At 40.3% G+C, this 23,600-nt stretch overlaps 1 protein-coding gene across 4 annotated transcripts; it reads left to right on the top strand.

The window, feature by feature from the left end:
• Positions 1-8,397: 8,397 nt before the first annotated feature.
• Positions 8,398-23,453, top strand: CCDC28A (coiled-coil domain containing 28A). 4 transcript variants are annotated; one of them, XM_038130658.1, is made up of 6 exons: positions 8,668-8,822; positions 9,651-9,839; positions 12,500-12,663; positions 13,625-13,779; positions 14,390-14,412; positions 15,577-23,453. In XM_038130658.1, the coding sequence occupies exons 2-6, from the start codon at positions 9,682-9,684 to the stop codon at positions 15,629-15,631; spliced, it is 555 nt and encodes a 184-aa protein (XP_037986586.1). In that variant the 5' UTR covers positions 8,668-8,822; positions 9,651-9,681; the 3' UTR covers positions 15,632-23,453. The 4 variants fall into 4 exon arrangements, with proteins under 4 accessions (XP_037986585.1, XP_037986583.1, XP_037986586.1 ...); XM_038130657.1 differs by lacking the exons at positions 8,668-8,822; positions 14,390-14,412; positions 15,577-23,453 and adding an exon at positions 8,398-8,528 and having other exon boundaries at positions 13,625-14,353; XM_038130655.1 differs by lacking the exons at positions 14,390-14,412; positions 15,577-23,453 and having other exon boundaries at positions 8,667-8,822; positions 13,625-14,351.
• The last annotated feature ends 147 nt before the right edge of the window (positions 23,454-23,600 follow it).

The following is a 23,600-nucleotide window of genomic DNA, read 5'->3' as shown; positions in this document are numbered from 1 at the left end:
ATAAAACCCAAACAAAACCAAAGAAATAGTGTTACAATGATTCCAATTTGTCAATTTGCTGTGTCAGTTTTTCTGTGCTTTGCATTTAATGACAGCTGCAACTGCAGTTTCGAATACTGACACAATCATTGTGATCCACAATCCATTGAAGCCATATAGTCAGTCATTTTCCACTGACCTCTATAACTCTTTACCATGCTTTACAAATAGTTAGGGGGAGCTTATTAATATACCTTTAAAAAGGGATTAAACCCATTTAAACCCATTATTCTATTACCAATAATTTAAGGAAACCTTAAAATATAATTCTTCTGACAAATATCTACTGTACCATACTGTAATTAATTATTAGTCTATAAACAATTGCCTTCAGTGAAACAGGGCTGCTCACGTGCCCACTGTATTCCATCACTGATTTATTTTAAAAGCTCATATTTAGGCCTTAAACATATTTCCCCAAAGGCCCTCGTTATCCTACATCAATATGGTGCCCACTGTCACAGTTGTCCTGTTTGGAGCTGAGAACTTTATCTGCTGTTCCTCTTCAGCATTTCCAATGCAAAGGAAAATTACTCAGATGCTTAATTTTTCCTTTGCTAATTAGAGTTCCTGGAGTAAAATCATATTACAAAGAAAATTTTAGAATACTGTTTAGTGCCTGCATTGCTTGGAAACAGTTTTCTGTAAAGATATTTCTGTGTACACTAATTCTCTTTAGGGAATGGATTTGTGTTTGGTTTTAGTTCTGCATTTGTATATGTCTAACAAAACACAGTCTGAAATTACAAACATGCTTTCCAATGTCTGTTTTCAGAGAACAGACATTTAGTCAGTGGAACTTCTCAGTAACATATCTTCTAGCCTGGAAAAAAAAGTCACTGGATGCTCTTAAAACATTGAAGCAGTTGTATTTGTATTAAGCCACCAAGCTATAGAGGGGGAAGGGAATTAAATTTTCTAAACAACACAGAACAATTACTTGAGGCCAACTACAAATCTGACCAGGAAAAATTGCAGACTGGAAATAATTCACAATTCTACTTTGATATTAAGATAATAATCTGAGTTATATTTCTAGACTATAAGTTTATTTCTGTAAAGGTAACTATGAGAGCTGTATTTCATACTCTTAGCACATTCAGTAAAGGAAACCTAGGCTGCTTACCTTCACAGCTTTTGAAGGCATAATCTTCACGGATCCCATTTGGAAAAATTACTGGATTTTCCTGAGTTGAAGTTTCCAAATGAGGCTTATCATTTTGGATATGGAGTTTACCATTAGGAAAAAAAAAAAAAAAAAAAAAAAAAAAAGAAGAACCAAAGAAAAAAAAGAAAAAAGCACACGTTTGCGATAGTTTTGTATTTTGTGGCTTAAAAAGAAAATTGTAAGTTTGACCAGTTTTCAGCCAAATGATCCATCCAAAAAATCACCTACAAATTCTTTCCTGTAAGCTATGAATTCATCATTGCCCTTGATGCCAGCCAAACCTTTGACATGGTGGATCATATAGATACAGGTTATCTACAGGAATCCACATTTCCTTTTTCCTCTTTTGTGTTGTATCCATCTGGTTTAGAGCTTGTGTGACAGGAATTGTGTTTATTTGCTCCCTGAGTTTGTACAGAATCTCACACCATTGGGATTCTTGCCCATGACATTCAGAGGTGTGCACAGATGATTATGTCCTATGTTTGTACATAGTGGAGGTGAGGCTGAAATTGCTTTGAAAAGTTAAATTTTATTTACTCAACCTTCCCTGGCATGCCTGGGTTACTCTGTACTAGTAATATTGTTCAGTGGCCTCTCATGGAGACAATATGAATAGTAGTTTCTTCTTACTGACAGAAGTGTAAACACCAGCAAAGAAAATAACCCCATTTTTGTAGGCACTTAAATGAACTATTAAAACAACCAAACAAGTATTTTATTTCAACTGTGTCCTTAAGACTACTGTTTTTTTTTCCTGCAAGGTCTTACTCCATTATGATCCTCTTGTGATAAATTACTGAACAGCTTAAGAAACAGGCTACAGAAAACAAAGGATGCACATTGGTTCTTTGTGCTATGAGCTGCATGTTCTATCTTGTACTAAATCAATCATAAACATTATTCAATATTTAAAAGTGGAAAAGAGCAGGTGCCTGCCAAGAACAGGTGTTACCAATTTGACCTTAAATAAAATCCAACAATCCTTTCTATGTATTACTTCTATAATGTACATCAGAAACCATACTTTGCATAATACATCCCCAGCTGCAGAGAAGAAAAATCTTTTGTCACATGTTTTCTGATCTGGTCTTGTTTCTAGAATGTACTCCCCATTTTGGTTTACAAGGGTTCATTTTAGCTGATTTTCATAGAATTCTGTAAACACCGTGATCATAATCTTAGAGTGATTGTAAACATTGTTCTATTTACAGTGAGTAGCCCAGTGAGTACCTGCAAAAATAACTCAGCAGGCTGCCGAAGGGGGAAGAATTTGCTGAAGATTTATTTTAATTTATTTTAAAACCTCATATGAAGTTCATTGTTGTCAATTACTGAACATGCATGCAGGAGTGGTGCCATATTATCCCATCTTTTCTTATGTCTATCAATAAGTTGAGTCCTGTGAGAAAAGTTTTTTTACAATAAAATTAGTGAAATTGATTTATTTGATTATAATGTAGATGGAATTGTTTGATTATAATGTATAATGTACATGTAAACAAGCATCGTCCAAGCAAGACAGTGGTATGAGATGGAAATCAGCTATCATCCTTATCCTTCAGAAATCCCTACTCTTTTTACAAAATGCCAGCATCTAAAACCATGGAAACAATTTTGAAATAATTCTAAAGGAGAACACATTAAGCACTAGGGAACCAACACTACATTTATGGATAATCTTAGTTTTATATCCTTGACAGAGTCTGAAATTTTTATTAGGTTTGGGATTATACCTGAAATACTGGTTGTGCTGGCAGAGCCAATGACAGACTTCTTCCTTTTCCAGCTGGAGTACTGGGATTGCTAAAACAGCTAAAGTACAATTTAAATTGCTTTTTCATTGGGGATCTTAATGCATATTACAAATATTTAAATATTTAGAGGAAGGTAATTGTACCTGTACAATATCTTCTATATCTACTGAACACATATGAAATATTAAGATGTTTTTAAATAACTAAAAATTGTATAAGGAAATCTTCACCAGGATAGTAATGCACTACTGGCACAAATTGTCTGCAGGGGTTGTAGAGCCTCCATTCCTGAATGTTTCAAGGCCAGACAAAGACACAGCTGGCCTGATGTGGCAGTAGCCCTGCTCTGAGTAGGAGGCTATGCTAGAGAATATTGGTGCAGATTTCATCCTGGAAGTTTTTCAAGAGAAGCTGCATAAAATCTGGGAACCTGGTCTATGTACACAGTTGACCTGCTTTGACTCAGACCTCATGATGTCTCTTACAAACAGAGTTAGCTCGTGTTGCTGTGACCTCCAGAAGTGCTCTCCAACAACTATTACTTCCATGAGACTGTGAATGTAAAATCCAGACTAACTAGTGGATATATTAATAACATTCTTTAAAAATAATTTTCCAGGTGTCCATCCAGGAGCTGAAGAGAGAGTTGGAGATGCTAATCTTGGGCAGGAATTGAAGTCCCCAGGCTGAACTGAAGTGGGGCTCCTGGACTCCTGGGCAACAGGGTGGGGGACATCGGTGGGTCTGTCCAGGGACATTTGGGCCTTAGAGGCCTAGTTCTTGGGATGACTGCTGCTTTCCAAGGGATTCAGCAAGTCCCTTCTGTTCTCCCTCCTTCCTCCCTTGTCACTATGTCCTGGCTGCCTGAATCACCACACTGCTAGCCCAAGGAGGTCCTTTATTCTTCATTCACATTAGGGTAAAAGATTTGTTCAGTTCTTAAGCAGGTCATGCATTTAATGTCTTGGTAGCCAATCAACTATTGATTTTTTGCAATCAGAACACTTCATAAGCACACAATACTGGTGGTGGTTTTAAACTACTTGCTCTTGCGTAACAGCACTGATTTCAATGGACTGTTCATGCTAGAGATGTGGAAACTGATCAATAATAACACATAAATCTAATTATTTATATGATCTTATACATGATCATATTCCTTAGCATAATGATGTGGAGGGATAGAATGTAAGAAAATAAAGATAGTGCAGAAGGTAATCTCACCCCTGAGGAGTTGCAGCTGTACCAATTATCAAAGATCAGGAACAGGCCTGACTTTAACAGGCCACAGCTGTAACCAATGAGGAGTGCTATAAGAGAGTGGGCTGGGTGGTTAAACTAGAAGTTGAGAGCTAGGGTTTGTTAGTTGTGTTGTGAAGAAGAAGGAGTCAGTGCTGTGAGGGCCTGCTCATGAGAAATCACCAAGAAGGTATGGGACTCTTGCAATAAGATAACAACATAATGATAGTGTGGGGAGAGAGATATCAATATAAGTATACAGGTTGATACATTTTCAGTCACATTTCTTGGGGACATATCCATCACCAATCTGTAAAGGGTACATGTGTCTAACCTGCTCAATTCTACATCCATATTACTCCAGTGGTAATTAGTTATGTGTATAATTTCAACTTTGCTGCTCTGTTCTGCATGTTTATCTGGCTGACAGATACATATACACCTTGTTATGCTGCTCCTCACAAACCAGCAATAAGTACTTTTCTTCCTATGAACAGATACATCCCAGACCATGCCCTTTTCCAGAAGGTGATGCTATAGCAATGTCAGGATTCCGTGAGTACAAGGTGCCAACCTGTGAAATACATCTGAAATTAATTATAGAAGCTAAAGAACCCCGTGCTTTCATCACTGTCTTGGAAGCCTTTAGAACCAACTTGCCATCTCATGTTAACTGAATAGGGTTTTCAGAAAGAGGAATCTGATTTTATTTGCATGCATATCTCAATACAAAGTACAGACTTAACTCCTTTGAAGTTCTTCTTCAAAGCATCTTCAAAGGTGGGCTCCTAGTTTGTAGGAAATATACATGTAAATAAAATCAGATTCAATTAAGTTTTTAATTTGCTGCTTTAACAATAACATTGTTGCCATTAAAACACTGTTACCCTTGGAGCATTTCAGTCAACAACTATACATAAATGCTACCACTGTAATGCATGGTGCAGTTGTCAGGGGAAAAAAAAAGCCTTTTAAAGGAAGAAAAAAGCCTTTCCTGGACCATGAATCATTATCACAATACAAAATTATGCCGAATCTCAGATAGAGATAGTTTAAAACATGTCTTTTTTCTCCCTCAAACTTTATTTGATTCTAGGCAACAGTGTTATCTGCAATAGGATTTCTAGTAACAAATCAAGACCATACTACCTTTAATTCTTTGCTCTTAACTTAGCATTATCTTTTAAAAGCAATTAATTATTCACTATAGAATTACTTTCTCTATGAAAACATAAAGTCTGATGCTTTCCAATTAATCTGCCCTTGTAGACTCTGTTAAATCGGATATAAAAATAACAGAGGCACTTTAATAATAATTCTAGTGTGGTATAGTGTGCAGGGATAAGTAATTCACTTGGAGCAAAATATTTCCTGCATGCTAAAATTTATTGTCTTCTCTGTAGTATTTGTTCCCTCCTACTGAGACACTAAACTGAAGCAGGGTTAACTGTGGAATCCAACTGTTTCCTGAATATGAAAGTAATTTTATTTTAAAAATGCTTAGTGATGGAAACATTTCCCCTTTATTTAAAAACAGACCATCATTCATTCGGTTTCAACTGCTTTAGTAGAAACAAAGGACACCCAGCCACCTTCCATCCAAACAGAACACCTCTAATCACACAGGGAAAACAAACCACACCTCTATATACCAACTGCAAGGCAAGTACATTTACGTGCTCATATAGCATGTGAGAAATGAACTGCATGAACACAAACATTCCCAACACTTTTCCATTACCATGGAGAAGCAGTATTTATCTCATACAAATTTCCCAAATGGTTGCAGAAATCTGCCTGTAAGTCTCAATTTGTCCACTTTTTGTAGCCCCCTATATATTTATACATATATGTATGTGTGCAAATGAGGATTCTACTTGGGCAGCCCTGTGACTGAGAATTTTGTCTGGCTCACAGCCCATGTGACTTTTGCCAGCTCTTGTTTCCCTGTAACGCATGCCAAACCAGATATCAGAAGCGCTTGTATTACAGAATCAACGGTTTCAGCTTCTCTACCTGTCCCTTCAGTCTTGTACCACTGCCTTTTTGTGTAATGCATCTCCAGCCTTACAGAGATACATTTCTTTCTTCTCAGTTGCTTACATGCAAACACCCTCAGGTTGTTTATTCCCACAAGTGAGCTGCCAGTGTATCGCTAGTCTATCGCACACCTCTTGCAACAACACTGGTCATGATGTATCAGAACTGATCCAGCTCCTCAGACCCAAACTGTATCCTGCTGCAAGGAATTACTTGGACTACAGGGTGACCTTCAGTGGACATTTGGTCCCTGTCATTCACCTGAGAACCATTCCAAATGCAATCTCCTTTTGCCAGACAATCTCCTCTTTTGGGTCTCCAGGTGGCCACTGGGTCTCGCAGCTGTAACATCCCATCCAAGTCTCAATGAGACCCTGCTATTTAACAGCCCCTCAGGTCTAATTCAAGGTCCATAAAAAGGTTCAGTATCAGGCTACGACTGGAGAATCATTCTCCTGATATCATGGATAGTTTAGACAGAGATAGGGATGCATTCTAGGTGCTGCACGCCTGTTAAGTCATGAGGTAGCTTCATACTGAGACACACACTTGCAAACACCAGTAAAGCTTCTGGTCAGTGTTTTTTGACTGTGGGTGATGTAGATTATAGCACCCCTCTCAGCTGGTGCATGAATAATATCTGAGAGTTTTCATCACAAAACATACCATAATGAACAACACACTTCTCAAGTCAAAAATAAGATCTCGTTGCAGGTTTAAGAAATTCAAGCTGATAAGGTGTAGAGATAGTTGATAAGTTCATTTCTCTAGGCCACAAGCTACTGTCACATGTGGGGAAAACAGCTCAGGCTACCAGCCATAGGTTGGAAAGGAGTGCCGACCGTTCGAGTCCGCAAAGCCACGGCCGGCAGGGAGCATTGAGGTTAGAAGTGATGACCAGAAATGCAATAGCGACAGCACCAGGAAATAGACTTGGTGGGGCTGAACTCGTTAATTACTCAGGCTAGGTAGGCACACCCTGCTAATTATACTGCCAGCCTTGAAAATTAAGTTCCTGCCAGCCGACGACTCAGGACTGAAATCCAGGTGGGAAACGACACTGAGAGCTGCATGCAACTCAGCGTGGCAGCAGGGTTCCTCGTTTAGCTGGGACCACAGCCGTTCCGGGCACATCTGCGGCGGGGCCGAGGACGGGCGCTCCTTGTCCCTGACAGGCGTTCCCGCCCCGGCGGGGAGCGGGAGCGCGGGGAGGCGCTGCCCCCTGCGGGCGGGGAGCGGCACTGCCGGGGCCGTCCCGCCCTGGCCCCGCGGGCGGCACCGACACGGCCGCGCTGCCGCCGGGGGGATGGCCCCTCTGCCGACCGCTCCGCTCTCCTCCCAGCCTTCGCCCTCCAGGGCTACGGGAGCACGGAAACAATTAGGTTGGGAAACGCCTCTGGGATCATCGAGTTCAAGCCCTGTCAACGAGACCACGGCACTCAGCGCCCCGTCCAGTTTCGCCTTAACAACCCCCCGGGACGGTGACTCCACCGCCTTCCAGGGCAGCCCATTCCAATGTCTAGTCACCCTTTCTGTGAAGAAATTCCTCCTAATGTCCAACCTAAACTTGCCCTGGCTCAGCTTAATACTATGTCTTCTTGTCGCCTGGAACTTGCTGCTCGACCGGCAGCATTCCTAGCCCATATAGCTCCGTGTGAATATACTGGGTTCTTCCAGCATGTCCTCTTGGGGAGAATTCCTATTGCTGACCCCATCTGGAAAGAGCGATGCCTTGCAACACCTGAAGATCATTTTCCGGCGGGCTCAGCTGCCGCCTGTATAAGCACAGTTCAACTGGCTGCGAACTTTTGCTAATAAACACAGATAACAAAGGCTACAAATGAATCAGGCCCCTGACTGGGGCTCCACAAAGTCAAACAAGAAGTTTCGCCTCCACACGAGGCAGAGCCTCCTTACACCGGGGCCAGCAGAGCGCTGAACAGGCTGCCCAGGGAGGTCGCGGAGTCTCTCTCCGGAGACACTCAGACCCCACCTGGCCGCGTTCCTGTGTCACCTGCTCTAGGTGACCCTGCCTCGGCACGGGTGTGCGACTGGATGATCTCCAGAAGTGCCTTACAACCCTTAATGACTCTGTGATTTTCCATACCGTGTAAATCATTAATTTGAGGCGCTCGGTGCTCAGTGGAGCCCTAAAATGCAAAAGCAGCTGAGGCCTATTCAGTATAGGGCGGGTTGTGGCTGGGCTGTAATTACAGGCAGGAGATGGAGTGAGCAGGGGAGAAGGCAGAGCGCTACCGCACGGTGTCAGCTGGGAAAAGGACCAGGTCGGCAGCGCGGTGTTTTAACACGCGTGTTTTAACACGCGTGGACTCGGATCAGATATTCCGGGAGAAACCCTCGGCCCTGACGGCCGCTGAAGGCCGACGCGCGGCCCCGCGCCGCGGGGGGTTCTGGGAGCTGTAGTCCGCCCGCGGGGGAGGTGGCGGCTGGGGGCGGGACTCCCGCAATGCACCTCGCGGCGCCGCCGGGCCGCCCCGCCGGCACGTGATCCGCGCGCCGGGACGAGCCGGCCGCTTCCGCGGGGTCCGCGCGCGCTCCGGGGGCGGGGCCTCCCTCAGGTAGGGGGCGGGGCCTGCGCGGCGGCGGGGCGGGGGGCGCGGGTCGGGGGCTGAGGCGGGCGGGAAGGAGGGATGGGGGGAGGCTCCGTCCGCTTCCCGCTGCTCCCGCGTCCCGAGCCCCCGCGGTAATGAAGCGGTGGTACGCGGCTGCCGCTGCCCCGGCTGCACGCAGGGGTCTCCTCATCCCGGGAGGTAGCGATGGCGCCCGGGGGTGACGTCGCCGTGCCCGGGCGTCAGAGGCGTTTCCCCGGCGAGGAGGTGGCGAGGGAGCGCCCGGTAACCGCACAGGGCATGGGCAGTGTGCGCGGAGCTGGGCAGGGCCCGTGGGTAGGGCAGGAGTAATAACAATACCATGAGCGTGTCACGGCAGTGACAGCGAGTGTGTGACAGCAGGAGCTGTGGCAGTAATCGCAAGTGTGGAACAGCGGTGACAGCAGCTGCGTCACAGCAACAACAAGCCGGCATCGGCCGAGTTTTCCCACGGCAGAGGGGGTTCTGTGGCACGGGTGGGTCGCAACAGCACTTGTTGCTGTTCTGCCTGTCGTGGGCCCGAGCAGTCGTGGTGTTTCCTAGGCGTAATCCACAGGACACAGGTCATTTGGAGGTACCTGTTGGCTGATGGAGGTTTTAAGTCCTGCCCTTTCTGCTCATCAAGTAGGCCAGGCAGCTTCTCCTAAAAACTGGATTCTCTTGTTCTCAGAAATGAGTGACTGCTCATCTCTGAAGGCTCTACAAGTTTCGTTTCCACGAGCTGTCTTTCCACTTGATTTTATTGTGAATGCCAGTTTTAGTGGATTTTTTCCTCACTTTCTTTTCTTCCCTGTGAAGACATTAGGCTAGATGCAGTAAACTGGAAGAAATGGAAGAAAGGAAGATCAAGAGGAGGAGCCCCAAATCGTCCTCCAGTCACTCTGCTCAGGTTGCTAACTCCAAGAAAAGCTCAGTGCCAGTCAGTAAAAGTACAGCCTTTTCCAACCCTGCCCCACAGCCTGCCGTACAAAAACCAAAGTTAAAACGGTAAGCTCGGGGCATTTGCAGACTTAGAGGGAGTGAGAGCCAGGAACTTGGCTATGCTAAGACAGTCTAAAGATTGTTTAGACTGGCTGTGACAGAAGAGCTTCAGACTTGTGAAAAGTTTTGATGATGTGTCTTTTTTAGCAACATGATTTATGTTTAATGCAGTATAATGGTTATTTTACAGCAAAGGAAGGTGTTTTACACTTTTCTTGTAAGCTTACTGAAATGTTGCACAATGCTGTAGACTCATACCAACAGCAGGTTAGCTGAAGCAGGGTATAGCCTGATGTGACTGGTGAAAGACACAAGTTGGGTGATCAGATTTGGGCATCATATGGGAGATAGCAGAGCCCCAGATGTACAGCTGTGAGCCACAAATAAAATATTACATGACTGCAAGGTTGGAACTGACAACTACGGTAGGAATGAAGGACATTAATTGAACAGAATGAGCTAGAACTGGAATTTCCAGGTGTTTTGTGATTGGGGACCTCTCCCCCACGCTGGGGGAGTGTCTTGAGTAAAGAGAGACATTCAGTTCTTCAGAAAGGGCCACATCAGAATAGTTTGTGTTTTTTGATGATAAGTTGGTTTCAGTTTGAGAACATTAATTTATTTACCTGCATGTTAGAAAATGAGTTTCTTGGTTGTGGCAGACACAGTAGATAAATAAATGAAGAGGAATTTTAAAGTGAAATGTTAGCTGGAGAGAGGCAGCAGAATTTTCTGACCTCTGAATTTTAGCTGAAGATTAAATACAGGATGCAGTATTGGCCTGATAAATAATGAATTTCTGCAATGTAAAGCCTGTATATTATTTTTCAGGTAAACTGTTAATACTTAGAGGGAAATACTAGTAAATACTAATGTGCTATAAGTTGGTGGCTTCTGCAGTTGACTGAAGAGTCTGCTCAAGTCTCAACATTATCCTGGGATTAACTAGAAATTAATTTATTGCAGTCCGCAAAATTGTCTAGAGAAGAATATGTCCTTTTTGCTGTGCGTTCTGGCACAATTGTTAAACTTACCAAGCAGTGCTAATACAGATAATTGTTTGAACTTATCAAACAGGAGAGGTAATTGACATAATAATGTGAGGAACTGCTACTGTGATAATGAAGTAAGAGTATTTAATTAATTTTCACTTTACCTGCAAGAATCCAATGAAGTAAGTTCTCAAAGACCAGTAGTATATTTTATTAAACATCAGAATTGGGTGGAAAAAATGGATGACCTGTCTGTTGTACAAACCATTAAGTCTGAGATTGAAGCAGAACCTAAATTAAGTTGCTCTGAGTTGAACTGGATATGGTGATTGTTGGACTGATGGTTGTTTCTATAGCATATAGTCTGTGTGATGTTTTATAGACTACAGAAGCTCTTGGGCTGGACAAAGAATTATTATTTCCCATAAGAAAGAGAGAATTTGCAGAGCATGGGAAGGGTAGGGCTTTCTGTGCTTTTAACCCCATTATCTTCACAAATTAAATCCTCTTTTTTAAGTCTGTAATTTTTTTTTTAAATATCCCATAGTATTCTAAATTAAAATTTTTAGGCTCAGATTTTTTTCACTGGATCAAGTTCTGAACAAATTCATCGCAAGGCTGCAGGACAGCCTCCTACCTAACCTGTATTAGGATGCAACCTGTCTGTCTGTCTGTCTCTGGGTCAGAGATGGAACATGCTGCTTCTCACTGGTAGCTGTCTGTTTAGTTTCCATACTGGTTGTATGTTCACAGGGATTTAACATGGTTATTAATTTTCATCCATGTATTTTCTATGGGCACTAGGTGCTCTGAATAAGTGCTCCGTCTAGAGAGAAGTGTATGGGATCCAGGGGTTTTGATGATTTTCTTGCAGGAAGGGTTGTAGAGTAATTTTAGCAATTTGATGTTTGGGCATGGACTCGTTTAATTTGGTACATCAGAGTTGTGGGAGAGTGGTTTTGATGGTGAGATTTACAAAACTGGGATGTTTTTTGTGGGTTGAAAGAAAGAGCTCTAAGAAAATTTATGTGGAGGCAAGGTGACCTTCCAAAGCTTATAACCAGCTGTTTTCCACTTGGCTTGGAGTCTACAGATGTTTGTGACAAGAGGAGAGTGTGATTTTTGAGGGGGTTTCTCTCTGGCTTGCAGATGCTTTTTGGGTGATTTAATGTAGATAATATCTGCCTGGGGAAGTGGTGGAATCACCATCCCTGGAAATGTTAAAAAATCGTGAGTGTGGCGCTTGAGGACGTGGGTTAGTGGTGAACATGGCTGTGCTGGGTTAATGGTTGGACTTGATGATCTTAGAGGTCTTTCCTGTGCTAATGCCCTACGTGCCACTGCTGGGTAATGTTGGCCCACTTTAGATTACTAAGATGGCCATCACAGATGTGGTCCATTCATGGTTCCTGCTATGAGCAGGAGAGCAGACTGTCAGGCAATCTCAGCACCCTTCATTTTGCAGTATCAGAATCTTGAGATATTGATGTTCTTTATTTGTAAGACAAGCTGGTGGTCCAGTGTTTATCTTAAAAGCAGTGACTGAAATACGCACTGTGTATTTCTCATTTAATTTTCAAAGCTCAGATGTACACTTCCTTACATTTCAAATTTACAGTGAAATTGAAAGCAGGAGGTAATACTTGTTTTGTTCAATTATTTTTATTTTTTTAGTGTAATCAAAGAGAAAGCCAAACCTCCAGGAGGTGAAGCAAAAGGGGCACAGGCAGCACCAATCCAGCATTCTTTTCTCACAGATGTATCAGATGTCCAGGAAATGGAAAGGGGACTTCTCAGTCTCTTGAATGACTTCCACTCTGGCAAACTTCAGGCATTTGGTAAGTGCATGAATTGTGTGTGTATAATAGTTGTTTCTTATAGCTGTACAGTGCTAACATTTGCAAACAAGTGTGCTGCATGGACAGACTGCCAGCTGGACTCTGCCACATGAAATCAACATAATTAATACATCTTACTGTATTTTAAAATTACAGTCCCATTGTAAGGTTGTCTGTAAGATTATTTATATGCCATTTCATTATTCCTTCCAGCAGGGAAGCACCTTTCCTTAAGATACCAAATTTAAAATCACTTATTTATGTAGGAAGAAGGAACTGTATTTAGCACCAGTTTTGTTGCATATGAACATTTAAAACTATTGGTAACAACTTTTATGAAATTCAATGCAAGCTGCATTTTACCCAGCTTACTCTTCTGTCTTAGCTTCTTAGTATTTTTACAGCCTCAGAGTTGATGGAGGTTTTAGAAGAAACATTGCACATTTTTGCTTTCTTTTCTCCCTTGTACTAAGTAAAAAAATGCATGTGTACTTTTGCAAGTTTAGTGTTAGGTCAGCGTGTCAATTTCACACTGATTTTACAAAAGAACCTGAGAAGTTGGTATTATATAAACCATCTGTTCCAAGAAAGCAACCTTTAGATAAATCAGAATTGGAAAGAAGGTTTTTTTGACTGAATTTTAAGTTAAAAAACAGGGCCTTTCTGAATCAGAAAAATTCTAGAGTATAGAAAAACAACATGCATTCTAAAAAACACTGAAAACATTGGGATAGCCACTGTAAATTCAGCACAACACAACATCAGATGGGGTGACAGAAACTTCAATAGTGAAACAGTGAGAAACCATTGAGAAAGCAAATGTACTTGTAAAATTGATGTTTAAATTCTCTGATGTAGAAAGCTGCATCTCTCTTCTTTGATGTAAAAAGCTGTGTCTTCACACCTTCATTTTCTCTCTTGGGTTTCTTTGTATAATAAAGTTTTTTGCTTGTTGTTTTAGGAAATGAATGTTCCATAGAGCAGATGGAGCACGTGCGGAGTATGCAGGAGAAACTCGCTCGCCTCAATCTGGAGCTCTATGGGGAGATGGAAGAACTCCCTGAAGATAAAAGAAAACTAGCCAGTGATTCCAACCTGGACAGACTGCTGTCAGATGTAAGTAGTAGGAAGGCAGAAATCATGGAACTTGGCCCACATCAAAGCTTGGTTCATGAAAACACTGCTCCTGTGTGCACAGTGATTTACAGTTGAGGCGAACATAGCTCTTCAATGAATCAGGGTGTGCCCTGCCGTCCTCTTGGTTCTGAGAAAACACAGGATTTGTTTTCATTTGTTACAGCTGCTGGTTGCTCTGGGGAGGGGAGCAGGCTGGCTGCAAGCTGCCCAAGCATGTCAGCCTGCTTAGGGACAGCCCACATACTGGGAACTACGACCACTTTCCCTGCAATCCTACATCTGCGGAAGATGACACATAACAAGGAATATAGATCTGTATATTCTACACTTTGTCTAGTGTATTTCCATAAAGAACAGAACTGTTAAAATTCCTTTAAGTTTCTTGAGATCAGCAGATTTGAACTTAATTTGGAACTTAGCTCATTGTATAGAATTCAGTGTAGGTTAGATTTGTGTAAGAAATCATACATTTCTATTAGTTATTTCCTTAATTGTTTTAATGTATTCATTTCGGCCTATCAGCATAATTGTTGCATTTCTCTGACTAACAGAAGTGCCATTTCTCATAATTTCTACCTTTATATTGCAGCTAGAAGAACTAAATTCATCTATGTATCCTTTTCTTAAAATGTTTATTTTGTATTATAATAACTAACTGTAGTCAAATAGCAGTGCGTTTCCCTAGTAACTGATGTCTTTACAAGAGTCAGATTCCTTCGATAATGCCTTTATGTTGCTTATTTTTTAATTTTACACAGAATCAAAGTGCAAATCCAGGTGTTTATTTTGCACATTCCTCTGAGCACTGCAGGGCTCAGTACCTAGAGTTGTAGTTAATTGTGATGCTGTGCTTTTAAATTAGTACTATAATACAGCATCAAGTTTTAAGTTCTTCCAATATGTAAGTGACTGTATCTTAACACATCTGATTATAGGTTGATTTTTTCACCTGGTGATTTATTTAGCTACCATGTACCACTTGTGTACCACAATGTATTGTTAGTGGCAAAACCCATCAGCAGCAGGGTCTTTCTGCATGCATGTTATTGAGACATTTTGGAACAAACATCCATAGTAATATTCCTTCAGCAATATTCAGAGGCATCTGTCCCACTGATAAGTGAATTCTATTACCTTTTAGTTTCTTCCCAGAAATGTGTGTGGTCATTTATCACTGCTTGACCATGGAGAGTGAGCTGACCTAATTTTTTATTTCTAGGGTCAGGTACTTCAGCAGAGCTTAGGAAACTGAACAAATATATGCTCTTAGCCCACAGAGAAGATAAAGCTGAATGTCTCAGCTTGTCTTTCACACTGTGCATTTGATAAGCCAGGATGGCAGTGGAGGAGTGTAGCACTCGGTTTACTCTGCAGTCTGGTTATTTCTCGTGTTACACACTTTGTATGCATTGAGGAGGTGAGGCTCTAGTTTTTGGAGCTTAAGATCCTGCACTGGTATCTACAGTCCCTGCATATTCCCTGCATATTCAGGCAGACTTCATAAAGAGGACAAGTGGAATGGGACAATAATAATTAATAGTGATAAAAATAATCTGCCATCGCCCTTGATCTCCAGGCTAATGCTGGAGGTATGTAATGCTTAAGTCTCATTGAGAAATATTAATCTACCGGTGGGGAACTAGCATAGGACTCACCAGAACAGAGTTTGTCTGGACTGGTGCATACCCCAGGGTAAGCAGAGTTTCATGTAGCACTGCTGTCTTGTTCCTGCCTTATGAGTACGTGAAAGTGTTATTCCTTAATGATTGGCTTCAGCCAAAAGCTACATTTAGCCGATGCTCAAGATATTCCAAATGGTACTACAGGCTGATAGAGAAATCTTTGTCAGTCTGGATTCTCCAGCTTTCCTTTTGTTTTTCTGGACAATGGAATCAAGAAGAGTTGTGGTTTTGTGTTGTTTTTTAATTTTACACAACAAAGAATCAAAGTGCAAATTCAGGTGTTTATTTTGCACATTCCTCTGAGCACTGCATTATGTCAGGGCTCAGTACCTAGTGTTGTAGTTAATTGTGATGCTGTGCTTTTTATTATTGCCTTACTTAACAGAAAAATTGGAGAAACTTGGGAATATATTTCTTCAGTGTTCATATGGTTGCAAGTGGTACATGTATATAAGTTCATTGGCATTTCTCCAGTTTTTATGAAGGTAGTAGTAATGTTGCCTTTCTGATCATTATACAGACAATCTGCTCACTATCTCTTTAGTGTTTTGTTGATTGGTGATGCCACAGATAATTTATTGTTAATAAAGTGAGAAGTTTTAAATATATGATGTTTCATTTGCAGAAGCTGCTATTGATTTGGCTGTGTTAGGAAGATGAGTTTTAGCAGTGTCCAAATGTTTGCAGAGTTCATGTGTTTCCATACTATGAATAATTATAAAATCTCACCAAATTAGAATTAGGATGCATGCTACATAAATTAAATATTGTGAAAATACAAAACTGGGTAAATAGGTACTGTTCAATAAATCCAGAATAATCAATTTTGTAGTTACTCTGATGTTGTAAATAGGCTTCTATTAATTGGCATCATCTTTCTGTGCACAGCCAGAAGAAAAAAAATCTGTATTAGTATATAATCAGGCTGGTTTTAGATCAAAAATTTCTGTCTTGGTCCATCAAACCATGCCTTTTGTTCTAGATTTATTTTATATTCAGTTTTTAGGTAATACATTCAGATTCCACACTAATTTTACACTTACTGAACAAGGAATGGAATCTTTATCCTTCTACCTGAGTGCAGAGCTTTCATCAGCCCAGAATGGGCACATGGCCAGGGAATAGAAGATTCCTTTTGATCAGCATCTTTGGAGAAGAGGCTCCTTCAGCCACAAGATGTAGTTTTGGACTGTGCAGCACCAAGCCTGCAGCATACTGGGGACAGAAGGATCCTTTAACCACCACTGAGTGCTCTGGCTACAGAGTCAGCCCCAAATTCCCTAATTCCCTGCCTCACCTATCATGCAAATCTCCCTGATTTACAAACCAGTAGGGATCCCAGTGGTTGTCCCCTCAGGTTGTTCATGTTCTTTATCTCCTTCATTGCCAAGATTCTCTAGGAGTTTGTGCGCTGGGAGATGTACCTGGGAGTCCCTGCCTGCAGCTGGGCACGTACCTGTGATGTTGTGAAATCCAAAGTCAGCCTAAGAGAACTACAATACAACAAGCTTCTCACAGAGTGAAGCCAGGGTTGATGTTTGTTCTCCACACACACACACCCCTCTGACCAATAATTGGGCAATTACCATTTCTGCACAGCACCTTCTCGCATCAGCACTGTGCTCTTGTTTCTGGGCACACTTCTGAACGACAAGCAGAAAAGTAGCATCTTTTATCCTCATGCCTCATACCAGGTGTGGCAGAAGTCACTAGTAGAGCCCGAGTTACACAAACAAAATTGTATTCTTGCAGTTCATTTGGATGCAGGAGCAGAGCTCTGTGCTCACTAGCAGCCTCTTGCCAGCAAGTGCAGTGTATCGCAGCATTGGAACGCACACTCGTCCCAAGCCACACTTTTAATCTCAGAGTTTAGATATTCTGTACTAGAGACAGCTCTTCTCCATTTTTGGGGTCTGACATCAAACTGCTTAGGCTTACTATGTCAAACACATTTCAAATCACTTACAGTCATGTTGGATGTTTGATCTTGTTTCTGTAGCAATTTATGCAAGGACAGAGGGTATAATTTGAGATACAGACATAAACTAATACCTTTCTCAAGCAGCTGTTTAGAATTATACAAGAATTAGCCCCTTTTTCTTCAATTGGTTTAAGCCTGTGGGCAACTACAAGTCACAAAGAATGCATTAATTGCAAATAATTGAGAAATTAAGAAATTCTTTTTCCCTTACCTCCTCCTGGATACAACTTTGTGTCTTTGACACAGTCCATTAATGGTTGGTGTTTATTAACTTCTGGATTCATACAAGAAAATTTTGTAGCAAGACTTTTGAGATACTGAACTCTTTTATGTGGTAATGAGCTAATCACATTTCTGGGCTCCTGCAGGAAAAGAAAAAAAATCTACTGTAACATATTTTGGAAAGTCTTTGTAATTAGAAAAGTATGTAAGTGGCTGCAGAAAATGAGCTCATTTTCTATTACGTTGCTGGCTGAAAAGTTGTTTATGGAGATTAAAGTGTATTAACATTAAATGTTTAATGTATTTACCAGTGTGAGTTTAGGCCAGTGCTGTGGTTTAAAAACTCACACTGATAAATGGGTTTGGTGTTTGGAAGAAGGTACTCTTTGCTGCATCACTCTGGGAAATCTGGGGCACAAGTTACATTCTCCTCTATATTTCCAGCTGAAGGCAACAACACTGAAAGAAACAGATGGGCTGAGTCTCTTAGTGCATGGCATCATTATGGTGTCACTGCCAGAATTTTGGGGTTTTTCACAATGCAATTGCCTATGCAGCACCAGGCCTGCTGCATCCCCTGATGGGATTCATCCTTCTCAGTGAGGGAGTAGAGTCTTTGCTCAGGAAGTAGCAGGGCTCACTGGCAGAGCTTTACAATAGATGTAGAGGGGGACTGGGACAGTACCAGGCTTGTTGCTGGCAAGACATGGGATAAGATGCAGAGGTCAGAGGGACAGGGTGGTGGCAAAGGTCCTCTGATGCTCTCAACTGTGCTGGTCCCACTGGAGCACACCTGCAATCCCAGGGACTCATCTGGTAGCAGAAGCCAACAGGAAAACACCAAGGAGGAAACATGTCAAAGAAATGAAGCAGTATTCCTTTGGGGAAGATTGAATTTGCAATGAGACCAGACATTGCAGATTTCTGAATCCACACACTGAAATAAAGCTTTACAAAGAGACTTGTGGCACACATCCACAAGAGCTGTACATCTCTCTCTCCTAAGTAAAAAAAAAAAAAACCAAAAAAAAAAAAAAAAAACCAAAAAAAAAAAAATCCTGAAAACCTTATGTTTTTAGTAGTTGTTATATATAAATTTTAATTCTTAAAAATTAGTCATTGTAATAGACCATAATTTTCCCACTATTTAGAAACAGTAAGATTAATATGAGACCTCCAACTTAAGCTCTTTAATCATATTAAGCCAACAAAAACCAGAACATGAAATAACCAAGAACAATTCCCAACAAACTGAGAGGCTGGGACCAGCCTGAATGAATGAGTAGTTTGCAAATTATCTGGTCACCCTGATCAATGCAATATTGCAGAATCAAGCTGAAATACTACAACAGATACACTCATAACAGTTAAGCAAGTGCTAATACAAGAAATATTATACAGAACTCTTAAAAATTGCAATGCATGTGTGAAGGAAAATAAGTGTATGTTAGAACAAAAATCTGTGCCGTCTTCATTAAAATTTTAAACCCAAAATCCTACCTTACAATCCAAATTACATCTACTTTCAATTTTAGACAGTACTCACTTTGGATTAATTTGGATCAAGACAGCTTTGAGCTGTGACAGTTGAAATGCAACCTCCCTTAATATGTAATAATCCTTTCCACAAGAGAAAAAGTCAACATGAAGAGGTATTTGCAAAAAGGAAGTTTTAAAACCTAAAAAAAAAATCAATTTTCTAAAAAGCTAGAGGACAAAAGGATAAAAAACACTGACAAAATTTCTCTTGACATCAAAAGTTCTGAGACACTATCAATTTTAGCACGTTTTTTTGGTTAGCAAATTCACTATGGAAGCAATGTGGTAAAAACCATAGAATCTGTCAAAATTACCAGCCTCTTAATTTTGAAAAAATGGCATGTGAATGAATAATTACTATTTTTCCACAAAACATTATTGCTTTAATGGTACTTTATCCCAAAAGGCTAAATGCAAAGTAAACCAGGGAATATGTGCTTTTTAGGTACCCTTCTACAGCAAAAGGACCTCCTGATTGGTCTATGATCTCTCGGTTCCTTTGGATGAGAAGGCAGGTGACCAAGTTCTTTCACAAGGGCAGTGAAAAACAATGGATTGAAGCTCTAGAAGAAAGGCTTGTTATAAACTGAACCACTCTTCTTCCAAGCTTCTTATCTTCCATATAACAGAAAAAAAACAAGTACCATACTGGAGGCATAGCACTTCTGCATTTTCTGATAGAATACAATAAATTACAACTTCCTACAAAATTCCTTTCATTTTTTCCTGAAACACAGTCTGTATTTCCATACCTTGATTAAATCAAGCTTTCTATCAGCTGAAGCTATGCAAAATAAGGCACAAAAGCACTTAGTAGAGTGCTGAATTTCACAGCATTTTCATGAAACGCACACCTAAGTTAACATAGGGATTCCCAAAGTATTTCCTTTGCCTTCTGCAGAGAAATCATCTATTGCTGAAACTCCTTACTATACACAGATTTCTTGCTAAGTCTGACACAGCCAGTCAGGGCTGCTAGGCCTTCAGAAGCCCTTAGGTGAGTGTTCACAGCAGCTGTTGCAATGCTTATTCCACTTCCTGCTCCTCCAACTGTCAGGAAAATAACTGATTTTCAATATGAAATCAAATTATTTTCTCAATATGCAACCAGTCTTTCAAACGCTAGTGTTCCTTACTTGCCTTTTGGTTGGATACTAAAACCCACAGGCTCTTTGTAGAAGACAGTCCTGATCCAGCGTGCAGTTTTTTACAATGTTCCACCCCATGGACCATCCCCTCTTCTGTCAGTTTAAATGCAGCCTTACTTGAGCCAAAGCAAGAAAAGCAGTCAGACCTCTGAGGTTAAGTGACAAAAGCAAGAGGCACCACTGCAGCTCTAAGGGATTACACCTAAGAGTGTACATGCACTGCAGAGCATGATGTATGTCCCATTTCTGTGAGCTCCTCCACAGACTGGGAAAGAATACAGCCACACATGGTTCAACAGCAGCATTGCCAAAATTTGGGCTTCCATCAACATACCACTGAAAGTCAGCTTAAATTACTTTAACTATTTATGATGTTTTGGTAATTTCATAGGCTTCTCATAAACAAGACCCGTCATAACAAGTAATTTTAGCTGCTTCCAGATTAAGTGAATCAATACCTGTAAGAGTGAAAGTGTCAATACATTCTACCAGAGATGAAATAGAATTCATCTAGCTTTCTGTAGCCCAGAATGCTGGTGAAGTGTGACAAACGTACTAAGAGTCTTCTTAAAGCTTTGTATTTAAGCTGTGAGATCACAAACTTCATGTTTCATAGTCAGAATACCAAATTTTTTAGTATTATAACTAAACAAAGTCTGTTTTGGACAATAATTTAAATGCAAGATATTGAATACCTATATACAGTAGGCTGGAAAAAGGTACTGTAAAATCACTTTGAAACATACTAACAGTGCACAACCAGGTACAACTAGTATACAATCAGTATATGCTTTAGGTACAAACAATGTACAATCTACTCCTAAAGCAGAAACTGCACCTTTAAAACCCATTTTGCCAATTCAAAGAAATATTACTGAAAGGAAATTACACAGTATTCAACTTCCCCTCCTCCATGTCCCCAAACAAAAGCAATTAATTCGAAGACTTCTGTGAAGTTTATATTTTGCTTGTGTACTATCAGGACAACCCTATAGGGTTTCATTTGGTTATTGGTATGTAGATATTATTCACATCTTTCCTGTACAATCCCTAGTCTGTTGTTAAGATTATTAAGAGAACATAGCATTTCATTTTTTTGTTATTAGATAATGAAGTCCTTGGTCTTCCTCTAGACAGCTGTATGATCAAAGATTGGTACATCAATATACATGGCAAGACAAGCATGCTGCATAAGCATGCAAATATATTAAAAATAAACAAGTTATTTTCTCATCTTCCCCAGAGAGTAAGAACTGCATTGTTATTACTCACTTAGAAGTAATGTGCTTTTGCAACACATTACAATTTCATGAAACTACATTCCACTAGAAACTAAGACTAGAATGAGCTGGGAGTCGGGAGACAATGATTTACCTTTTTTTTACCGTTTTAGGAAAAAGTGTTTAAGGCTAGGCCACCCATAAAGTGACATTTAGAGACAAACTGCACAGCTGAAACCAGAAGAGCAATTCTCCACTCTGCCCTAAATGTAGAGAAACACAGCACACCCCATCCATAAGGGACAGAGACATGTCACACAAGAAACAATGCTGCAAATTTATTTTCTTTAGTTTTAAGTTTTTATAACCTCAACTTTGTTTATCCCACATAAGACATTTTCAGTAATATGAGATCATCTAGTTCATCACAATCGCAAAGAAAATGAGGTGCATGTGAAGTACAAAGAAATTGAAAATACTTGCTTACATTGGATAGATTTAGAATACTGCTCAAACACAGCGGCTTTTCAGCTTTTTACCTTAGCATTTTGGAAATCTTCTCTGCAGTCCAAAGATAGGCAATGAACGGAGAAAAAAGCAACTCCAAAGCAGGTGGAATGAAGAAAGAGGCACATTATTAGGAGACACAAAAGAAACACAAATCAAATGAGAAGAGACACTCTTCCAATGACAAAGTCCAGAGAAAAACATTCCCCAGGTGTTTCAGAAAGGCCTGCTGCTGTCCATCCATCCCAGCTGGGTACATGAGTCACACTCCATACTATTTAGTAGTCTACATTTATACTTGCAATAGAGAGAGCACCTCTTTTGTACTGTACATAATTCCTTGCCCCAAAGAGCTTACAATCTAAGTTCATACAAAAGAATGCATCAAGTAGCTGGATCAAGATCAAAGAAATGGAGAAGACAGGAAGTTAATTTTGTAAGGGATTAAAGTTGGGTTACATTACTAAATGAGGTAACTTGTGAACATCATTGGCAGTGATGTTCTTAAGACATTAAGTAGTTTTTCAGTTAGAAGGTCTTCTGATCATGAAAAACCGGTTTAAAATGTACAGAATGATGCATTAAAAGTAATCCACAAAAATTCTTAAAAATAGACTTGTTGGCAAGACACAAAAAGGTTCAGATTGCCAAAGTTCTTCACTTGAGACTCTAACTTGTCATTCTATCAGGAAGATATGGATGTTAGAGAAATTCGTATGTACATGTAACATTTGAATGTAAAAGGCTTTTTACATTTAAGCTTAAAATGTTAAATTCTGATTTAAGAATCCTGTTGCTATAAACACAGGCTTAACACTTAAATATTAATATGAAAATAGTGCTATTTTAAAAATGTATTTTAAACTTTAAAATAAACTATGGACAAGACACAGTTGGTTCAAAAGATCAACATTCTTTAACTGCAGTGACTCCTTTTCCCACTTTTTAAAAAAGGGAAAAACTTTTCCCCACTCTGTTCCTGCTACTTGTCAGTTATAATAGAAGTGATTTAAGTTTTTACTTGGGGGGGGTGGTTTTTGTTTTGCTGGGTTTTTCTTCACATTTCCCTATTCACTGATAGTTTTCTGAAGTCAAAGCCTTGCACTTTAAATAATATTTATATGTCACCTTTGTGACCATTTAGCTATCATTTCTTAATCCCTTTACATGCAGACAGAAACTACCATATTTCATGCAACTGTGACATCCTTTCATACCAGAGAATTTTGCTTTAGATTATATACATAAACCATCTGCAACACTTCCATGACATTTGAAAAAGTTACAGTAGTAAAAATTCACCATAATTATGCAGTCTTATGATAACCAAAAAGAAAAATACTTATTTTTCACCGTAACAGCATAACCAGTGGTAAATCTGACTTGACCTATCCTTTTGGAAGGGAAGCAGATGTTAAGAGAATTTCATTTATGCACAGAAGTGAGACAGTGATGTTAAGGACTGCTAATAGAGGATGATTTATCTTTAATTTTAAAGGCA

Source organism: Motacilla alba, chromosome 3, assembly GCF_015832195.1.
Source record: "Motacilla alba alba isolate MOTALB_02 chromosome 3, Motacilla_alba_V1.0_pri, whole genome shotgun sequence".
Lineage (NCBI taxonomy): Eukaryota > Metazoa > Chordata > Aves > Passeriformes > Motacillidae > Motacilla > Motacilla alba.
This window is presented reverse-complemented; position numbering and strand designations above follow the sequence as displayed.